The 19,187-nt window shown below is 43.7% G+C and overlaps 1 protein-coding gene across 1 annotated transcript in view; it reads right to left on the bottom strand.

Moving 5' to 3' along the window:
• Positions 1-891: 891 nt before the first annotated feature.
• LYAR (Ly1 antibody reactive) overlaps positions 892-19,187 on the bottom strand; it is a 113,424-nt gene continuing 95,128 nt past the window's right edge. Inside the window, exon 9 of the mRNA XM_069202889.1 lies at positions 892-1,709. Within this exon, the coding sequence (XP_069058990.1) occupies positions 1,575-1,709 (135 nt within the window). The 3' untranslated portion in view covers positions 892-1,574. The remainder of the gene's footprint in view (positions 1,710-19,187) is intronic.

Raw genomic sequence — 19,187 nt, forward strand, 5'->3', positions numbered from 1 at the left:
AGCATTTTTCTTTTTTCTCCATTTAATCGCATTAGTGCAGTGGAACAGAAATGTACGCAGAAGTGCCATCCTCCTAAAAATGTAAATAGTCTTACTGCTCTCCTTGGAGAGTGATTTGGGGATTTTCCCCCAGGCTGGCACCCAGAGTGTATTTATTTAGCCCAAGAGCACAGCACTGCAAACCCGTTCCTCAGAAAGAAATGTCCAGGAGAGGTCAAGCTAAGCACGTACACCGGTGGATGTCAAATTGCTGGCAAAAGAGGGCAGCTGGTTACAGAGTGTTGTTTTGTGGTGGAGGCGAAAGAGGGATTTCCTGGGTCTGACTTTTGCTCAGGTTTACCCAATTTTGGGGAGGGAGTGGGGTTATTTCTTTGGTCTGACCTGCACTCAGGTTTACCAGATGGCTATAAAAAAGCGTGTCCTTCCACATACCAAGGAGAGACATTCCCAGTTAGAAGATGGGAGTTGGGAAGGTGAGCATACAAGTACATACACTGGAATGGCTCAAGTGGCTGTGGTGTAGGAGGTGAAGAAGACTGATTACATGGCATAACACAACACAATAAGGTCCGAAATCAAGCTTAAGCATCACAACTTATGATTAGTTAACACACATACCCATGGTGTTTAAAACTGAAGATTACAACTTTGCATTTATTTTAAAATAAATGTATATGTGAAAGTGACTGTGTATATGGTGGTGACATGGATCATACGTGAACGGCACCAAAAATAAACCAGAAGAAACCCCAACTAGTCAAATGTGTCTGTTAAGTTTCCCATACAATTTTTAAAAATTGAATTATTCGGCTCTTGTGGTATTGAGTTTAATATAAAAATCTATTAGCCTACAGTATATGATGATCCAACATTAAAGGAAAACAAGACATCTTTTATAAACAACCATTTATTATTTTAAGTGTTCAAATGATTTGATGATTATGGTAACATAACTTCAAGCAACTTTGACTTACATAGAACACGGGATATGGGACATACCTTTTCCATTCACACGACAAATTGCCCCCAATTCTCATCCCAACCAACCTCCAGTTAAGATTAAAAAAAAAAATCTTTGTTTATGCAACAATGACCAAAGAGCTATCCAGTTGGTTTAATAAGAATGAAGGAATGGAGCGAGGTGTGAGAAACTGCTCAGTAGTATCTTTCTGCTCATATTTAAAACATTGATTTGTGTTACAGTAGCACTTTTGTCATTTGTCACATATGGAGGGACGAAAGCGCTTGAAGTCAAAGATAACCTCTCCACATGCTGCTAGTGCTGTACAAAGTATGAAAATTATATACTTAGTCATCTTCAGAAGAACTCTGATTACTAAAACAATGAGAAGAGAACCATGAGAAGTCCAGACTGATGATTTTAGGATGAACTGTGGTTTCTTTTAACAAGTTGTGTTGCATATGATTTTAGCAAATACAGTAATTTTAAGAAAAAATATAAAAGTCTCAAAAAACTGAGATACCCATGCCAGCTCACGTGCCTCCCTTCTATACAATAGAGTAATTTAAGCACTCTAGCACGGAGTAGAGTTCCTATTATTGCTTTATCATTTCTATCTTACAAGCTTTACTTTCTCCTTTAAAATCCTAAATTTAGGATTACAATTAATTTTCTTCTTGAATGTAACAAGAATATCATCTTCAGATTTATGATGTTCAGTAACGACGGAATAATACTCAGCCAGCACCTGGAAACAAACAGAGGGAGAGAGTGAATCAGCATCATTCAACTGCCTTTTGAAGCTCTTAGTTTCACAATATTGGCACAAATCTAGCCCTTCGTTCAGACAATTTTCTGTATCAGGTGTCCACATTCACACTTAGAATATAGTTACTGAAACAAAAGAACACTGGTAAGGAAAACAAGAACCAATTGCAGATAAAAAAAATAACCACAACCCCCCCGCACCAAAATTCTTGTTTTGCTCCTCTCGTTTCAATTGTTCCTCTTAAACAGCGCACACAGAAATCATTCAAAAACACATTTCCTTGTCCACATCTTTGTGTCAGCACAGTGACTGTTGGTTCTTTGACATCTACGGTAAGAGTTATGAATTTATAGAGTGCCTAATATAAGCACACTAGCACTCTAAGAACAAAGAGGATTGAGCACGTCTACAGCATCAAGAATACCAAATCATAATGGCCAAACACACAAGTTACTTTTCTATGTCTACATGTTGAAAGTTACGCAGACATTGTGCCAGAGAAGAGGGGACAGATGGGGAGACAGGGCTATTCTATTCACCAATTTTATAAAGTATATCTGACAAGTTAAGTGAGTGAATTGCTAAACCTTACTGGGAAAGTTTGGGAAACAGAATTTTTTTCTAAAACTCTAAAACATATGACATTAGCCACTTTTCTGAGGCATAAATGCAGCGTATTCCAAAGCTTAGGGGCGAGATAGGTAAAAGACCAACCTCCAAACCTGACTCTTTATTGTGGGGACAGCAAGCAATTCAAGGTTGTTTGATCTCCGGTCCCTACTGGCACAGAAGGTAATTGCCAAACGCTGCAGAATGGATGGACCAGCATTGTGCTTTGCCTTATGCAAAATGCATAATGCTTTAAAGTTTACTCTGTCACTTATTGGAAGCCAGTGGAGATTTATGAGCGCCGCCCCTGATGACTCTGACACGGGCCGCAGCATGGATGATTTGAAGCTTTTTTTTTTTTTTAAATCACAGCTTTTCGACTTACCAAATAAATGAAGTTGCCATAATCGAGGCGAGAAAGGGTCAGACCTTGAATTTGTGATTCCATCGGGAGCCATATTAATGCCTTTTTCAAAGATCTCAAGAGGCCCAAAGCAGCTACCAGCCACCTTTTTCGCATGTGAGGCCATGGTCAACTGTTTATCTAAGACCATCCCTAGGCTTTTTACTTCTACTTTTGGGGAGGTCTTCCTCCTAATAACAATGGGCAGGTAATCTGTTCCAAAAGTATTGGATTCTGCCCTAGTACCAGGGCCTCGGTTTCTGCAACGTTCAGCTTTATACGGCTGTCTTTCAACCACTTGGACACCTTCTTTAGGCATCTATTTAGACTTAGGGATGATGAAACTACCTCTGGTGACAATGTAACAACCAGCTGTGTGTCATTCGCATAATACACCATCTTGAAGCCATAAGAGCAGATATCATCTGCTAAAGGGCAGACATAAATGTTAAACAACATGGGGCTCAGGGACGAACCCTGTGGGACTCTACACTTCAGTTGATAGCTGGACGAAAGGAAAGGTCCTTCGCTAACCTGGAAGCTACGGTTTTCCAAGAATGAGGCCATCCATATGCACACCTTCCCTGTGATGCCTACCTCTTCCAGTCTCTCCAAACGAATAGCTTATAACTGCATAACTGAAGGGTCTGAATTATGAGGAAAACCAAAATGCCTACATTCCTTATGCTTATACTGCAGCAGCTTCTGTCATACACATAGGATGATGTCCATGTATGCTGAGTTAAGGCAGCTACAGTATCTAGCTCTTCGTGCTAGCCTTGGTGGGGATTTGTGTACCCAAAGCATCTGTTTTGTAGATAATGTTAAGAGAAATACAATTTTGTAAAACCAAAGTCACTATTCTATAGAACAAATTGTACAATCCTGTCTGGCAGACACCAAAGTAATGACAATCTTCTCTAGTCTTCTCCTGTCTTCCCGTGGGCTAGTGTGAATACCGTCAGTGTGGCCAGTATAGCTGTGAAAATTGAATGAATTAGCTAGAACTAGACTGTTTAGGTACTTAGTACGCACTTTAAAGTAAGGGTGACTTGCAAGAATCTTGAGGTACACCACTTTTCACTCATGGATAATTGACTATTCCAAATTATTGCACAACTGTACGATAGAAACGAAAAAAAAAAAGCAGAGTGCTGTCCATCCCCGACACTTCCATCCACTCTTCCAATAAAAGTAGAGTGGCTGAGCATGCTGAAATCAATGCCAACCCAAGGAGGTTAGCATAGAGAAACTTGTTTCTTTAATCATCTGAAGTCTACAGGTGCTAGTGAAAGCAGTTGTGCACAATTGTCTAGACTTTGCTTCCATCCTGTCACCTATTCAGTTGACCTTTAGTTCATTACATGGAACATAAACAGCTCCTTTAGTTTTCTAGGATAAGATGTGATATGGTGATAAAGAACCTGCATCACTCCTTATAATGCTGAATCTTTCTCTGGGCTTTGACACAGTTGACCATGGTATTTGTTTGCCCTGTTTGTTCACCATGATGGTGGGGCCTCAGATTAAACTATCAAATGAATTCAACACTTCTAAACAACAGGGGGCAGCAGGTAAAACTGGATCCTTTTTTTTTAATCTGTTCACAGTTTTTCTTGTATGCTTCGAAATACCAAAGGGGAAGCTTTGTCCCACACGGTCGTTATTGTAGACCCCTATTTGACTGAACTAGGTTTGCCAAGCTGTAATCAAATCACTAGCCAGATCTATCTTGGTTTATCTAAAAATATCTAGAATTGTGAGGAAATGGAGAATTTGTTTTGAGATGTAAAGCAAAGATTCCACCTCAAGCCATTGAAAATGCATTCCCCCATGATCCCAGCTGGTGAAGTTAGCTTGCGTAGTATTGGCATTTGGTGTTTGAAGGGCTCATTAAGAGGTTGTGATTGGGTTTCCCCCACTGAAAGAATATGTGGTGTACTATCTGCTGATCCAGCTCCCACTCATGACAGACTGATTTTAATCTACTTAGAGTGTCTACTATCTTGTTTTGCTTCCCTAGGACGTGTTCTGCTCGAAAATGCACCCTATGCGTTATAGCCCATTTCCAGATCTCTAGTGCTTCTCGGAAGAGGAGAAGGGACCTTGTGCCCCCCTGTTGAGGTAATGCACTGTGGTGGTAGATTCTCAGCTTTGAAGGGTAAATGACCTGCTTTTAGCTTTAAGAGGTGGTTATGTACACTCCGAAGAGGTGCTTGCCACTTGCCGTTGATCTGTAGGTCTTGTAGGAATGCTCCCCATCCTTCGAGTGAAGCATCTGTGATGATGACCCATGGAGATAACTGCAGTAGGAAGGAGAGGCCGACTGACTGATCTTGACCTGATCATCGAAGCTTCCTGTGGCTTGGATCCAATGGAGGTTTAATTGTTCTTGGAGGGGTCGCATTTTCTTTCTGCAGATGGGTACTAGAGGGATGCATGAAGACATCATCCCTAATAACTACTTTTAAAGGCATACTGAAATGTATTTTCTTTTTTTTAACTGATTTTGCCAAGGGAATTGGTTTCTGCTGTCTCTTTGTTGAGGGGCAAGCTATATTGGATGCAGTGACTAGACTTGCCCCCAAGAAGGTTATAGTCCACGAGGGTTGAGGATTCAACTTTTTAGTGATGGTTAGGCCCAATTTGTTGAGTAGGGTAATACACCTTCTTGCTGACTTCTGTACTGCTTGGAAGGAGTTTGCCTTGACCAGCCAATTGTCCAAATATGGAAAGACTTGGTGTTTCTTTTTTCTTTTTTTTTTTTAAGAATGCCGCCCAGGTGCTAGGCACTTGGTAAATATTCTGGGGTCTGATTTCAAACCGAATGGAAGAACTTGACATTGGTAGTAGCTGACGCCTACTGTAAACCCTGAGGAACTGTGTGTGGGAAGGGTGGATTGGGAAATGAAAATATGCACCCTGCAGATCTAGGGTGGAAAGATAATCTACATGGTTTACGCAAAGAAGGATGTTTTGTAGAGTTATCATTCGGAATGATTGTTTCTTCAGATGGATGTTTAAGTCTCTGAGATGGAGGATATGTCATCAGTCCTATTTTGTGTGAATGAGGAAGAATCTGGAGCAGAATCCTTTCTGCCACTGTGAAGGTGGAACTTTCTCTACCGCCCCTTTCAGAAGCATCTTGTTGACTTCTCATTTGAGGTAATGGAGAAATTTGGGAATAGATTTGTGAGGAGGATTGTGAGGTTGCTTCTGAACAATCTCTAAAGTGTATCTGAACTGTATCAGGTCCAAGACCACTGGTCTGATGTTATGGTTTGCCACTGCTGGAGAAACGAAGAAACCTTGCCCCTTCTAGTCTGAAGCATGAAGGAAAGAGGGTAGCCGGAGCATTAGATAGATCATGATCGGCAAGTTGATTCCTTTCCTTGACGAGCCTGTTGTACCCTAGGTGCCGGTCTGCCATACGCTGCTTGTGGAGGTTGTCTCTGACTGTATTGGGGACGAAACTGTAGGAAGGTGGACGTGTACGAAGAGCATCTGTACTGTTCAGAACCTCCCCTATATGATGGCATCCCACATCCTCTGGTACCATGAAAGGAAGCCTTTCTGAATTGTAGTGCCTGGAGGGGCCTCATCCACATGTTTCCTAAACAAAGCTTGTCTGTCAAAGGATAGATTTAAGATCTTATTCTGCACCTCTGGCCGAAAAGACGTGGCCTTTAACCAACCCTGTCTTCTAAGCAAGCTGTCGAAATGCAGTAGTGGCAATAGCCACTGCGTAGACGATAGCTTCTGCCGCTGCCTGCTCTCCTTCTTGCAAGATCTTTCTTGCTTCCAGTTTGTTTTTCTCTCATATGGGGGTGATGTCAGCCCATGACTGCCTGTCATATCTATCTAGTATCAATAAAGAGTTAGCTGCCCTGACAGTTAGACTTGACAGTGAGGAAAAGCGCTTGCCAATATTGTCAAACCATCACCTTATCGGGAGGCGCTGAAATCGGTGTGTTTTTTTTGGATCTTCCTTGGGCCGCTTGGGCGATAACTGAATCTGGGTGTGGATGACCAGTTAGGGAGGCTGGAGCATCTTCCAGGGCTATACATTTCTTATCAAGGCACGGAAGCAGTGCGGTGACTGTCGTCTGATTTTGTATGACTTTCAAATCTTCAGCCCATATATGACTAGCCATACGTATGGAGTGAACACTCTTTTGGAATGGTTCTTTAAAGTCATATAAAAACCAATCCATTTGTTTGGATTGCATTGGGAGTGCAAATCTTTTGAAGCTCTTTTTAGTAAATTATGAAAGCCTCTGATATCCTCAGGAGGCAAATTCACTTTCGTAGGCAAGGGAGATGACAGAGTGGTAATTACATAGTCTCATTCCGTATGATCATCCTGCACTTCACCTTCCTCATGCTCCTCATCTGAGGTGACTGTGCCATGTAGTAAAGTTGTCGCAGGTGTGTGAACTGCTGTTAGGGATAAGATTGTAGGCCTCTGCAGCTGCGTGGTTGGTTGAGGTGCTGGGGATCTAACAGGTGTGGTTGGCTCAGGTGCCGCCTCTTTGGTGGGTGGGAATCTCTTTCTTTAATCTGAAAGCATAACCTGTAGATCAGAGATTAGGGAGCTTGACATAAATACCATCCCCTTCTGGTACGGCTGTTCTTGGGAGATGAAATATTGTGGGTCATACTCATCATAAAATTCTTCATCATCATCATCCTGGCATTTGACATTTAACTGAGAGGGACTATGTGATGTGCCATATGGTCCTTCAACATTGGAGTTGTCACATGCTTTGAGTAGGTGAACTGGTATAAGGGGAGTTACCTTACTAGGAGAAGTATGTTCCGGGGTCAACGTCACCATTTCTTGCCCTTTTGGTCTTTTTGCAATCATCAACAGGGTCGTCGAAAGGGTAGAAATTGGCATCGTCGGCGGTATAGATTGAATTGTGCTCTTCGTCGGTGGAGTACCCGCCGTCGACAATGATGGGTAGACTCTTAACGATGATGGCTTAGTGTCTGACATTGTCGATGATGTCATCGTTGGAAATGAGGCAGACTTCGACTGGGAGGAAATAGTTACGGTCAGCTTTGACATTGATGGAGTTGTGTAAGTATTGGTTGACGACAACGCCTTCGATGGTAGAGAAGTCGTTAACGAAGGTATCGTCACGGGTGGGATTCTCGTAAACGGCTTGTCGACGAGTGGAGCTGAGGAAGGTTTCTTGAAGGTATGTGTAACCTTAATAGGTGGTGTAGGAGACTCAGAGGCTGATTTTGTTAGCCCTTTCAGAAGATGTACAATGCTCTTGCCTCTATTTAGATGTTTGAGAGGTGAATCCGTGAGGAGATGCATCAGGGCTGTGGCCTTTGTAAGACCCGAGTTGGTTTTTGAGGAGAATCTAGTACTTTGAGATATGTCACTCTTGAGATCTCCTGGAAGATGATGAGGTTCCTCACTATCAGAGTCCGAAAGTGGGTGTTTTCCAGATTTATTTTTTTGCAGCCAAAGCAGCAGCCTTCCTTCCCTGTCCTTTAAGGTTTTGGAGGAAAATTTACGACATACCTTGTAGTTGTTGGATGAATGATCCGGGTAGAGGAAGTATAGACAATTCTGGTGTGGGTCATCAGAATGTAACCTCTTTTTACCACAAGTTTTACAGGGTCTGAATCGACTCTTCTTTTCCTTGTCAGACTTGAAGGCAGCTGTCTGTTAAGATGTAGTTGTAAATCCTAAAGGTATAACCTTTATAAATAAAGGAGAAATGTGACTAAAGTCTTCTGAAGTTTCAAAATAGAGAAAAGCTGAGCAGAGCTCAGTGGAAACTCCCTAGCACGATGTGCGGTAGAAAATCTGAGGGACCGGAACCTCTTTCAGGAGCGTTCTAGAGGGTGATGTCACCTGAATGGTGGACTCTCCACATTAGTCCTTTTAAAAATAAAAATAAAACAAACTGATAGAATACTAAACTGATGGGCCTAGGGCCATTTAGGTTTAGCTCTATCTACACTACTTTGTAAAGGTATGTCAGGAACAAGGCTGTGCGCCGTCCAGGTCCCGCCCGAAACTCGCTGCGCGGATTTACGGCACTTCATGCGAACCACTTGTCATCCCTTCTTATTCTAAAAGTGGTCATCAGCGTCATCTGCCCTGTAGTAAAGCTCATGAAGCTGCAGGGTCAGGACATTGGTGGACAAGATGCACTTGCCAGTGCCATTCTATGAAGGGACTACAATTCCCATGTTTTTAGAGGCAGCAGCCATCTTGGGGTGTGGGAGGCCTATAAAGCTCAGCCACACCCAAGCACATTGCTCACTATTTTGAAGACTTTGATGCAGTCAGACCTCGTGGGGTTCCTCTGAAGAAGAGCAGATTTCCTGCATGGCAGATTGACAGCAACTCTGAGTATCCTTGTTTCCATGGTGAATTCAGATAAGAGTAGGTCGTACTCGTAGTGGTAAGGTCTTGATGAGTCCAATCTTGAAGGGAGTTGATACTTTCAAAGGTAAAGCGCCCATCAGCACAACGAGCAAAGCGTTTTCAGTTTAAAGAGTAAAGCGGCCAAGGCGCGACGATCAAAGCGATTCGGAGAACAGAAGTAAAGCGCTCCTTAGCACGGCAATCAAAGCGCTTCAGGCCACACACATGAGTAAAGCTCTCTTGGCACGGCAATCAAAACGCTTCAGTCCACATGAGTAAAGGGCCCTTGGCACGGCAATCAAAGCGCTTCAGTCCACAGGAGTAAAGCGCCCTTGGCACGGCAATCAAAGCGCTTCAGTCCACATGAGTAAAAACGCCCTTGGCACGGCAATCAAAGCGCTTCAGTCCACATGAGTAAAAACGCCCTTGGCACAACAATCAAAGTGATTCAGGTTACATGAGTAAAGCGCCCTTTAGCATAATGAGCGTAGCGCTTCAGACAAGTCAAGTAAAAGCGCTTTCTGGTATAATAATCAAAGTGCTTCATGAACAATAAACAAGGCGCTTCTGCCCAACGAATAAATCGCTTCAAGTTCAACATCCAGCCCATGCACCTGCACCCAAACACAGCAGACTGACACCTCTTACAACCACTCCCTCTTCCTCCACTCCCAAACCTTCACCCTCTTCCTGCCCCAGTGTTCCTAAGAAGCTTTTCCTCTCCGTCGTTGACCTCTTCCTTAACCCCCCCACCCCGTCCTTCACGTTGGGCCAGGATGGGCAGAACCCAGGCCAGCACCTCAGCCACCCAGTCCACAGCCACTGTAGTTTCGGTAGCTATGCAGGTGTGAGAGGCTCTAAGGAGACACCCATCATCACTGGCAGTGTGCCTGCACAAGCTGCCAAGGGCAAGGAGGCACCACCACATGGCAAGGAGGCACCACCACACGGCAAGGAGGCACCACCACACGGCAAGGAGGCACCACCACACGGCAAGGAGGCACCACCACACGGCAAGGGCAAAGGGCCTGCCCCTGCAGGCAGGAGGGACAGGAGGCCTGGTGCTGTGACAGAATCTGAGCCCACAAAACCAACCATGGCGCTTCATCTGTTGGAAGCTTCAGGGGAAGGGATGTAGCCTCCCCCACCACTGGCAGCACTGACACCAGCACCACAGCCAGCACCGCCATCAGCACCGCCACCCGCACCACTGCCAGCAGCAGCAGCCCCAGTGGGCAGCCGTCCGAGGCTACAGGGGACGGGCAGGATCTTCCCTCTACCACTGCTAGCACCGCCAGCAGCCCCTGTGGGCAGCCGTCCGAGGCTGCAGGGGATGGGCAGGAGCCTCCCCCCCACCACTGGCATCCCAGACACCAGCCCTGCCACTGCCACCACTGAGCAGCCGTCACCGCCGGCGGGCAGTGTTTAGTCCTGCCTCCATGGACTGTAGTGCATCCTGGCACCTGCAAATCCTATGGGTGTGACACACAGGTGAGAGACTGTGACCTGGCACTCCAAAAGATCTGCATCACAGGGCACCAGGCCGCCTCCAGAATCAGTGAAAGAAGGCATCTACTCACTGCATCCTTGCCAGGATGAAGCACACTGGGCACAAGGCCCCCTCCAGAACCAGTGGAAGAAGGCATCCACTCACCGCATCCTTGCCAGGATGAAGCACACTGAGCACAAGGCCCCCTCCAGAACCAGCGGAAGAAAGCATCCACTCACCGCATCCTTGCCAAGTTGAAGCACACTGGGCACAAGGCCCCCTCCAGAACCAGTGGAAGAAGGCATCCACTCACCGCATCCTTGCCAGGATGAAGCACACTGGGCACAAGGCCCCCTCCAGAACCAGTGGGCAAACCACCCACTAGAGAGACTGTGGCTTTGCACTCCCCAGGACCAAGCAGTGGGCAAACCACCCACTAAAAAGACTGTGGCTTTGCACTCCCCAGGACCAAGCAGTGGGCAAACCACTCACTAGAGAGACTGTGGCCTTCCACTCCCCAGGACCAAGCAGTGGGTATGTTGCCCCCTCCAGGACAAGTGGCGCTGTACCATCTTCCGGCTGAGGTGCCACCCCCCCCCCCCCCCATTCCCGGTCCCCCTGAGGTGCCTGTGTATTTTCGACCTGATGCCCCAGCAGTGTTCTCTCTGTGTTGATGCAGGAGTCAGATGGGGCCTTGGCCTATGTGATAAGGCCCTGTGGCCCACGGACATTATGGACTGGGAAGTGTCCCTCCATTTGTAGATCTGTAAATACTGTTTTGAATTTAGAGGATGTTTTTCTGGATTTTTATCTTATTACACTCATGTTATTCACTTCCTTTTGTCCTTGCATTATTCCTGAGGGGTAGGGATGAATATGTAATGTTACTGCATCTGTTTGTGTGTATGGTGTTGGGGGTGGGGTGTTGCATGTGTGTGTCACTCTCTTTTTCCTCCCCCCTGCACTGTGTGCTAGGCAGCAGTACTCACCGTGGCCATCGTCACCGGCGTTATATTCCTGGTGTAGGACGAGGTAGAAAAGCATGGGGAAGATCTGCAGTTCGGGCTCCATGGCATCGTGGTTGTTCCCCGAGTCTCCAGAGGTGAGTCCTTTGACTTCTGTGTTCTGTTTCCGCCTTGCTTCTGTTGTCGTTGGTACCGCCCCAGAAAAGGTGGCAGATAGGTCTCTTGTAATACAGTGGGGGGAACCTTGTCTTCTGCCTGACTGTTGGGGGTTACCGCCGCAGTGCTTGTTGCTACCGCTGTGGCGGTCGGTGTGTTAGAGTGGCTGTCTGTGTTGGCGGTTTCCGCCGTGGTCATAATTCCATTTCTTTTACCGCTGCTTTATCACCAACCACCAGGGTCGTAATGAGGGCCTTAATGTTTAATCCTCCGTTTTCAACGTTCCAAAATGTGCTGCTTATGGACTCTGTATTTGGACTTTGGGCAGGGTCCACAGAACAGTGCCATTTCTTTAACGAGAGTAGTTCCTGAGCCTCACCATTGGAACTACTCACCCCTCCAATTATGTAATTAACAAGACAAACTATGGAACTGAAAAGCATGTTTTTTAAATTAATCTCGGCCTCCTGCTTGTGACGAATTGTGAGATCTTGGTAAAGACTTTTGGAGCAAATTCCTTTGCTCTTTTTTTTTTTTAGATATAAAAAACTTCAATAATACAAAAATAGGCATGCAAGTCAACAGAACACCCAGTCTCAGAGTTCACTCACTAAAATATTGTATAGCGAGAAAGTTATGAATCTTGAAACAAGGAGTCCTGCACTGTGGTGTTAGTACTTCTGCTTCACCAAATTGTTTGAATATAAACAAATCATACCCTTCCTATGCCTTTGTCCCTTTAAATGCAATTATGTGATAAAGGTGGGCGAGCCACTGAAGGCACAAGCCAGATGCCTTGGTCCGAATCAGCTCTCTAGGATCTTTGAATCCAAAATGGGCTGAGCCTCTGTGTGGCTTTTGTCTATCGCCTAAGATCTAACATCTTGCACCAAGATTTAAAGAGAAATCATTAACTTGTGCTGTAAGGAGGGAGACGGAGAAAGAAAGAAAAAGGAAAATCCCATCTAGTGGCTCAATTGCACAATGTGAAACCAGAAAACCTGAGATAAATCCCGGACTCCCTACGTGCCCAAATTGTGTTATCCAAGGTAACAATTTTTTATACCCTTTTTCCTCCTTTTTCTTCATTATCACATAAGGCAAGCACCCTGAAACACATAGTGGCACCCATCTCCAGTACAAACCCAGTGTTGTGGAACTCATTCACTAAAGACAAAAGCTCTAAATCATTATTTTAAACTGTCAGGTAATTATTAGACCAGTGCCAACAAATGTGTTAGAAATGGTGAGCACTACATAAATGCTGCCAGTCAGTCAAAAGGGATGCCAGTTATTTGGGCAGTCATTTTTGGGTCATATTTTAACAGGGTTTTTCCCCATTTTTCCCCATTTTTTTTATAACAAGAGACCTTCCGGCACTTCTTGAGATCTTAAGAAAATATAACTGACCAGATGATGATAATATTAATGAACAGGGTCAGTTTACCAATATTTTCACAATAAACTTGTATAAGTAAAAAAAAAAAAGATGTTTCACTAATGATATCACTTTGTCTGTTGATATGCTGTAGAAGATGATGATGACTGGTGGTTTAAGCAGCGATTCTTTATCTTTTTTCGATATCCAGTTTATTTTTAAAATGTACCGTTTTCTTGGAGTAATAGTGCTGTTGAGTATTACACCAGTGGTTCCCAACCTGTGGTCCGTGAAGCCTCCTAAGGGGGCACGTGACTGCTTAGAAAATTTAATATTGTTAACAGGTTAGGTTCCCAGATTTCAGTAATGACTTGTTGGGGGGGGGGGGGGGGGGGGGGCGCGGGGTCGGGGGGTCCCTGGATTCCAACAATGATTCAGTCGAGGTCCCCGGGTTCCATTACTGGTAAAGTGGGGGTCTACAGAAGTCAAAAGGTTGGGAACCACTGTATTACACCATCAACCTTTTGCCCTCTATCAGGTGGGTGGCTAGAGCAACAAGCTGTTTATACCAGAGTAGGTCTTTGGTTGGGTTTTTCACATTCTCAATGTTGTCTGAAAGCAAATGCTTCTCTTATATAATCAGATTTCAGCTTATTTACCACCGCCAGGCTGTTCCAAGATTGTTCTTTTCATCATTAATTTTCTTGTTTTCCAACTACTCCTTTTCTGCCCATCAAAAACAAGTGATGTTGTTTCTATCCGTTGCTGTTCCTACTTATCTTTTATTTGAGCCTATTTTATGTTATGTATGTGCAGTGGATTTTCATGCTTCAAATTATTCTGTAGCAAGGCTTGCTTCAAAAGATATGGTTGTGAGATCCTGCCAATCAAATACTATAATTCAGGCTTTGCCAGAATCTAGGTTAAGTCAATATATCTGTTGGGGAGATTGATTTGCTTCGTGGAAACACCATCTTCTCCCTGAACTATAATGGGCCTCCTACATTGATACATTTGGGGATGGATCAGGGACCTATATCTTTTTTGCTGTGGAAGGGTAGTCGGCATTGTCCTGTACTGTTATTCCGTGTAGTACGACTTTGATGAATGAAAAGAAGGCACCATTTTTGAGTGTGTAAATGTTCTTAGTCTGGTCAATCTTGGGTCCAAACAAATGTTAATATTGAAAGAGCGTTGTCAGTGATGTTGACTTAGTGGCATCACTGGATATCCACCAGCAGGCCAGACCATGGATATAGGCCATGAGCCTTGTAGCAGATGATAATGTGAACTGGCCAACCAACAATTCTGAACCATCACCTGGCCTCTGATTGGGTCAGTTCTTGATCAGAAGCTGGAAGCACTCACCCTCAGCAAGACTAAAGTGTAACTGACTGGTTTATCTTTCTACAAGTTCCTGAGCATCTGACCTGAATCAATTGGCAGCTGCCTCAAACCCACCCCTTGCAGCAAGATGTTTTACTTTTAGAGCACATCAATTACTAAGACATAGTAAACAAAAACTGATGCTGGGTACCGGGGAACCAATCAGCAGAATAAAAAGGGTTTCTGAGCTTTCCTAGAGACCAGATAAGATCCAGACAATCAGAGTTCCAACTGTAGATCGTATGATAACTGTGGACACATCAACTTGATAGCCAAACGGTTCACACTTAATGTTTGGTATTTTGAAGAGGAGCAGGTTACCGTAGGAGAGGTTTGTGTTAGAACATAAGGTGTAAACCAGCAACTAAGCACAGACGAAGCAGGTTCATGAAAGGTCCAATACAACAAAAGCAAGCACTTAAATTCAATTCTCTGTTCTACAGTTTTCATTGTCTACAATTCAGGGTTGCCCTTTTTCAAACACAACTAGACATCTGCATCTTAAACCTGCTAGTACCTGCAAAAGCAGTGAGTTCCATGTATAGCCCTGTGCAGTAATCTATCCTGATTAACATGCATGCTTCCACAACAGTGGCATGTTAATCCTGATGAAGGAAATGTAATGCACTTTTGCAAAGGTACAGTACAAAAAAGACAAGTGATGCCGATAGCATTAATTTATGTAATCAGAGTGAAGTCCAGATAAAACTGGATATCCAGCTTCAGAGCCATTTGATGCTCAAGCTGATGTAGTCTCAATGCTTCTTTCAACGACACCTACTGAAACAAAATGTCCTCCTCAGCCTTACTACCCTACGCCACAGGTAGTCAATGCCTTTATCCGGTGTTGCCCTGACTGAGTGCACCAGGCCCAAAATACCTCCGCCTACCTGCACATTACAGGGTCTGCACAAATAAAACCAGCCTCTCAAACCATAGTTTCTCTGCTGGTGAGTATACCACTTCTGTTTTATGCGTTTAGTAACATTTTCTCCAAAAGTACCATTGTTTCCCATCAACTAAGCTTGGGGAAGATTAGCCTTCATGCAATACCATCAAGAATCGCAACCTAGCCAACTAAACAAGCAACTCTCTGTGAGACACGGTCAAGGAAGTCAAAACATAAGCCTTTTCTCAGCAGTGCAATAAAACTTGGCAGTATGCTCTAAAAATAAAATAGAACACAATACTTGCTAGCCATATCAGCAGTGCCCCTATCTCATTTGTACTTGTGGTGTATGATCAGAGGCACTGCCCACTTAATCCCACAAAGTATACTGGCAGCATATCACATTCTTGTCGAATGTACGGTCACATAAAGTATAACAGAAAGAAAATCTCATTATTATTTGGGGGTTGATGCCTTTCTAACTGCTCTTCATATTACCCATGCATCATGATCATGAACACAGTTACCAGATGTTGGTCACTAGAGCTTGGACTTTCTGTAATCAGACAACTTACACTGCTTGCAGCATTCTTCAGCTGCGCCAGTGCTCTTGAGACAATAAAACTGGTGGCTTACCTGCCATCAAAAGCAATGTGCTATCAAACTGCGGGCCTGCTCGACTATGAAAGAAGGTCCAGAATAACACCAGGCACCAATATTGTATTTAATTAAACTTACAAAAGCTACTCCTTTCTTCAGATGCAAGATCCTACTCATAACTTTCTTCTCAATCAGACAACGATTTTGTCACCATAGACTAAATATTTGTCAGTGCTGTTGGCATAGCACCTCTAGTGAAGTTCTAACAACAATAAGTAGAAGTGGAGGTGACAACTACCTTTTCATTCTTTGTACAGCAGGTATCACAAAGAACTCAGAAAGGAATCCTAGTATAATAAATAAATGTAAGAAATGGTGACTTAATGGAGGGCAACTACTTTTTGATTCCATAGCACAACTGGCCTTGGCCATGACAGTACCACCACAGCCACTAAAGCATCTATTGTAATGGTGACAATCTTTGCGCTTTTCTGTTTATATGCCCCATTACCTTTTATACATCCATTTATCTAAGTGCACCTTTTTTCATTGTAAATGTGCTGTATTTTGTACTGATTGCACATGTATAATACATAATATTTGCTTTATTACAATTTAATCACATCAATTATTCACACACAATATTCTATGGGTATTTTTAATGTATAGTAATTCACATGTGTGAGAATAGGTGTGAGAAGCTGTATCTCGGAGTGAGATTGGCTGTCAGAGTGTCTGGGTGTGAGAGTGCATTGCTTCAGCAAGCATGGAGCTGCTTTAACAGCAGCTCCATGCTTGCCGAAGTATTTCATAGTTGCCCCCTGCAAGCATATCAAACAGCAGAGTGTTTGCTGTGGCTATGGCTTGGTGGCAGCTGCAACGATGCAGCCAAGCCGCAGCAAACAGCTATGAACCTGGGGGTAGGCACCCCAGGGCTTAGCACGAGCTGGCCCTGAGGGGGAGTGGCGGTCCCCAGGGCCATCGGTGGCTCCACGAGGAGGCCACGCAGCCCGCCTCCAACATTATGGCCCGGGGGAGGTGGTGGTCCCCGGGACCCGCTTTCCATATTATTGTTTGCCCCAGGGAGGTGGAGATCCGCGGGGCTGCGGGAAATTAGCCCAGTGAAGTCATTTATTTTTTAACTGTGATGCAGTTAGACATTGCCCCGAGAAGTGGTGGTCACTATATGCTCCTGCTATATCCTATCAGTAAGGAAGTAAGGTTACGAGGTTAACCACATCATGGGGTACAATGGACGGGTTGTAAGGAATTTCGTAGCAGTATAGCAAGCAATTTGGACTAAATTGCGTTGATAAGCCCTGAAGAGACTGTTTCGAAACACGTGTTGGCTTTCCACATGTATGCAAGATCTGATGCTCTACAACTTTCGGATGTTCTTTGCTGTGTGTCTGTGGCATTGGATGTTCAACGAAACTTCAAGAAATATACAATAAAGAAAATTGGCATTTACATATGAACTAATGCATAAGGACTGATATTTTTTCCTCAGATGAACCGGAGTGTGCATAATTTATATAACCTATGCCGGTAGGGTACCAGCACATTATATATATATATATATATATATATATATATATATATATATATATATATATATAGCATTGGGCGGAGAGGAATCTCCAACGTTCTTGAAGATTTAGTTTGTGCGGGCTGGGCGGCATATATGCTCAGCAGTGTACGTATTTTCTGCACTAGATTAGGACACTGATTTGAACAGTATACATATGGAAAATGTCACTTACCCAGTGTACATCTGTTCATGGCATGTTCCGCTGCAGATTCACATGCTTTGCATATACTTCTGCAATCTAGTGTTGGGCTAGGAGTGTTACAAGTTGTTTTTCTTCGAAGACGTGTTTTCGAGTCACGGGATCGAGTGACTCCTCCTCTTCGGCTCCATTGTGCATGGGCATCGGCTCCATGTTAGATTGTTTTCCAGCAGAGGGTAAGGTAGGAGTGATAGAGTATAAAGAAAAGAGATGTCCATGCTAATGGAATGTTAAATATATATATATCTACATATGTACAAATGTTAACAAACGACTACAGGCTGCCGGGGAGGTTGGAGGGTGCATGTGAATCTGCAGCGGAATATGCCACGAACAGATGTACACTGGATAAGTGAAATTTTCAGTTCGATGGCATGTGTAGCTGCAGATACACATGCTGTGCATAGACTACAAAGCAGTTTGTCCTCCCTTAAAAGCGGTGGCTAGCCTGCAGGAGTTAAAGTTGTATGAAATAATGTTCTGAGTACAGCTTGACCTACTGTGGCTTGCCGTGTTGCTAAAACATCTAGTCAGTAGTGTTTAGTAAATGTATGTGGTGTCGACCAAGTAGCTGCTTTACATATTTCAGCCATTGGTATATTTCCCAAAAAAGCCATTGTAGCACCTTTTTTCCTTGTGGAATGCGCTTTAGGAGTAACTAAGAGTAGTCTTTTGGCTTTAACGTAGCATGTTTGGATGCATCTTACTATCCATCTTGCTATTCCTTGTTTTGAAATGGGGTTACGAGTATGAGGTTTTTGAAAGGCCACAAACAGCCGTTTAGTTTTTCTGAAAGGTGTGTTCTATCTATATAGTACATTAGTGCTCTTTTAATGTCTAAAGTATGTAGAGCTCCTTCTACCACAGAATCTGGCTGTGGGAAGAAGACTGGTAGTTCCACAGTTTGTTTAATCTGAAAAGGTGATACCACTTTTGGTAGAAATTTAGGGTTAGTTCGTAACACAACTTTATGTTTGTGTACTTGTATGAACGGATCTTCAATAGTGAAAGCTTGAATTTCACTGACTCTTCCCAATGATGTAATTGCGACTAGGAAGGCAACCTTCCATGTTAAGAGTTGCATTTGACATGAGTGCATAGGTTCAAATGGTGGGCCAATAAGTCTCGTAAGCACTATGTTTAAATTCCAATAAGGAACTGGAGATGTTCTGGGTGGAATGATGTGTTTTAAGGCTTCCATGAAGGCTTTGATAACAGGAACTTTAAATAAAGAGCTATGCTGTACATTTTGCAAATATGCTGAAATTGCAGTAAGGTGTATTTTTATAGAAGAGAATGCTAAATTTGATTTTTGTAAATGAAGTAAATAGCATACAATATCTTGTAATGATGCTTTAAGAGGGGCAATCTGCTTAGATTGACAGTAATATACAAATC

The sequence above is a fragment of the Pleurodeles waltl genome, chromosome 1_2 (assembly GCF_031143425.1).
Source record: "Pleurodeles waltl isolate 20211129_DDA chromosome 1_2, aPleWal1.hap1.20221129, whole genome shotgun sequence".
Classification (NCBI taxonomy): domain Eukaryota; kingdom Metazoa; phylum Chordata; class Amphibia; order Caudata; family Salamandridae; genus Pleurodeles; species Pleurodeles waltl.